This window comes from Otolemur garnettii, unplaced genomic scaffold (assembly GCF_000181295.1).
Source record: "Otolemur garnettii isolate 467f Iridium unplaced genomic scaffold, OtoGar3 scaffold00117, whole genome shotgun sequence".
Taxonomy (NCBI): Eukaryota; Metazoa; Chordata; class Mammalia; order Primates; family Galagidae; genus Otolemur; species Otolemur garnettii.
Window position 1 is genome coordinate 4,609,500 of NW_003852512.1, and position 3,385 is coordinate 4,612,884.

Here is a 3,385-nt window from a genome sequence, read left to right on the forward strand (position 1 = left end):
ATCATTTAAAAATGCAAACTTCTTAACAGTTTATTCACTGTTATGTAAAGAATAATAACCAGTGGTGAAGGCACTAATATCAGGACGTGAGCTAGAAGAGTCAAAAACAGGCATGATGCCTGCAATTGGTTATCAGATATGGATTTTGCAGAACATTTTATATTTCCCTAGTTTCATTTTTTTTTTTTTGAATTGAGAGGTAAATATTATTTCCCAACTACAGGTAAGTTCCTGTTTAAATACTGCTTTTTTAATGAAAGACTGGACCCCCTGAAGTTCTTCATGACTCTGAGAGATGTCTGACTACTGCACCAGGGCAGACAGTGTCAATACTCCTCTGGGTGAGATTTAAATAAGGAAATGTGTTAACAAAGCATCACGCCAAAGGAATATAGTGGGGGCAGATTCATGAAGGAACACTGAATTATGAGAGCTGGCTGGAGAGAGGGTGAGCAGTTCGAACAGGCTGGTTCTCTGTAAGACATGACACTCAGCACTCGCCAAGTTCTCTGCTAATACAGGCCACACATTCGTGCTGGGCGGGTCTTCCGAGCCTTTACTCGCCTACCCAGGAACTACCAAGCGCCAGCTGCCGCGCGACCCCGCTCGGCCCGTTCCAGGCCACGCCCCTCAGCTGCGTCTACGCAACCCCGCCCAGCCCATTCTGACTACGCCTCCACGCCCAGACTATTTAACTGGCCACGCCCCTCCAGCGTCGGGCCCGCGCAGGACAGCCTGAAGCGCCTTGTGGGCGGAGCTTGCGCAGCCTTCCGGACCCTGGCTGGCACCGCCTCCCGCCCCTTATCCCCACGCTACAGCGCGTCTCCGCGGACACGCATTTCCGCAAGGCCTCCGTGAGCGCCCTCGCTGACCGAACCGAGCGAGCCCTGCCCTGCCTTTCCAAGCCTTTCGCGATGGTGGACGAGCTGGTACTGCTTTTGCACGCGCTCCTGATGCGGCACCGCGCCCTGAGCATCGAGAACAGCCAGCTCATGGAACAGCTGCGGCTGCTGGTGTGCGAGAGGGCCAGCCTGCTACGCCAGGTACGTCCGCCAAGCTGCCCGGTGCCCTTCCCCGAAACGTTTAACGGCGAGAGCTCTCGGCTCCCCGAGTTTATTGTGCAGACGGCATCTTACATGCTTGTGAACGAGAACCGATTCTGCAACGACGCTATGAAGGTGGCCTTCCTAATCAGTCTCCTCACCGGGGAAGCCGAGGAGTGGGTGGTGCCCTACATCGAGATGGATAGTCCCATCCTGGGTGATTACCGGGCCTTTCTCGACGAGATGAAACAGTGTTTTGGCTGGGATGATGATGAAGACGACGACGACGACTACTACGAAGAGGATGATTACTAGGCCCAAACCTCTCGGGTCGGGGGTGGAAAGGGAAGGCCCTGCACGTCGCCACCTTCCCTCGCCCCCACACCTCTACTCCAAGAGCTGTCGCCCGCGTTTCCCCTTGTCCTCTGTTCCTACTCCCTACTCTTGCCTTTCTGTTCTCTTCTTTATCCTCCTGTAGTGCTTCTCTTTGTTCCGGGAATAGCGCTCCAGTTACCTGCCATTGGAGCTGGGGCTGGAGCTGGGTGCTGGAACTGGGACCGGGGCTGGGGCAGGGGCTTGGAACCACGCAATTATCCACTCTGGCCATTCCCAGGCCCCCACCCCTGCTAATCTAATCAGAGTCCTGAGCCCCAGCTGTCGGCTAGGCCCTTTTATAAAAACTGGTCAGACCACCCACAGCCCTGCTGCTGCCACTCGCCAGGCCTGCATCTGCCCAGAGACCTACGCTGCTGCTTCACTACCACTCACCACATCTCACTGACAGACTACCGCCTTTGACTGACCAACATAGAAGGTGTCTGAGTTGGCTAAAACTCTTCGGACATTGATATGGACAGCTCACCAACCTCTGTAGGGGCCAGTCTTTCAGCCTGATTAGTTTTCTACCTACTCCCAGGGTCATCCCCCACCCTACCAGATTGCTGCAGGGACCTGATGTGCCTGTCAGCCAGATTGTTGACATTTCTTTTTACCTATGCACACGTTTTATACAACTGTCGTTTTTCTTTAAAAATTGCAGCAGTCCCACAGATGTGTGTATTTGGACAGACAATACAAAAAAAAACCAAAACAGGCACTCAGTCCAGCTTCTCAATACTACCTGGATAAAGCATTAGCATTCTTTTCAATAAATATTAAGCACTACAAAAACAAATGACTGTGTTTTAATAGTTAAGTGCTATCATTGGCCTCTACCACTGTCACTCTGACTCCTCTTGTGATCAGGGAACCCACTCAATCCCAGCATTCCCCACAGTCATCTCTAGACTACAGAGGGTAACTACCTCAGGGTTCTATAGGGTTTCTGGTGTTTCCCTCACCAAGGTATTTCTTAAAGCCCTGGTGAAGGGGATATCTTCTGGGGCCTCTAAGGTAGCTTGGGTAATGGGTGGCTGAGCAGATGGCCCAGCATCCCAAAGGAGGGTACTTTTGAGAATGAAGGGAGGCACAGGTAATTAGACTGTGACAACAGGTATAAACCTGAACAAATAAAATGTTCCTATTTTTTCCTGAGATTTTGAATTCCTTAGTACTGTGCCAGGGAAGTTCTGCCCATTAATTATTATTACTTAGGGCAGCTATTGAGTTCAGACTCCAAATAACCAACCTCTTACAGTGTTTTAATGCCACTTTCAAGTGCTTATGCTAACCTTAAATACCGGCTTCTGCACATGTGATCTTATAAAACTGGGTATAGCCTGATGTTAAACATTTCACCATCCTTGAACAGACATCCTTAGAATCTCCACCCATACATACTCTCCAGATTCCTACGTATAGATATTAGCAAAGTGTTTGGAAATCTCCTAAGTCTGACCTTGTGCTGCTATTTGGGATAGGATGAGATTACTGTGGACATGGAAGGTCCAGAGGCAGTGAAAGGTTGGGGTGGGTGCTAACAAGAATCTGCATATCTCGGTGAGACCTTACCCCAGGTTAAGTCAGTGAAATATTTAATGCAGGGAAGCATGGGTGGGGGATTTATGGGGACTATTTTGGTAGGCAAGAGGGTTCAGGAGGATTTGAGGGGTTCAGAATTCTCATATCTGCCCAGGTGTCCTCATTGTATCATGCCTGGAGCCAGCCCAACCTTAGGACCTCTAATTAATTTATATAATACATTTCCTTACTGTTAAAGCCCTTTTGAGACAGAATTATCTTATTCATATTGGTAAATCTCACAGTGTGGATTAAATGTGGTACTGGTCACCATATTAATTACTTTACCAGTGTGCATTAAATGAGATGCCCACGAGGCATTTAGAATTATCCCTGCTAAAGGGTGAGCACTCAGGAAGCATGGGCTGTCACTCCCATGCCTG

General features: G+C 49.5%; 1 protein-coding gene across 1 annotated transcript; it reads left to right on the forward strand.

Annotated features, from left to right (window-relative positions):
- Positions 1-725: 725 nt before the first annotated feature.
- LDOC1 (LDOC1, regulator of NFKB signaling) lies at positions 726-2,217 on the forward strand. The gene has a single exon (XM_003797491.3). The coding sequence runs from the start codon at positions 915-917 to the stop codon at positions 1,356-1,358; it is 444 nt and encodes a 147-aa protein (XP_003797539.1). The 5' UTR covers positions 726-914; the 3' UTR covers positions 1,359-2,217.
- Positions 2,218-3,385: the final 1,168 nt, after the last annotated feature.

Bases quoted from the DNA above. Each gene is read 5' to 3' on its own strand.
- LDOC1 (XM_003797491.3), top strand. From the start codon at position 915: ATGGTGGACGAGCTGGTACTGCTTTTGCACGCGCTCCTGATGCGGCAC.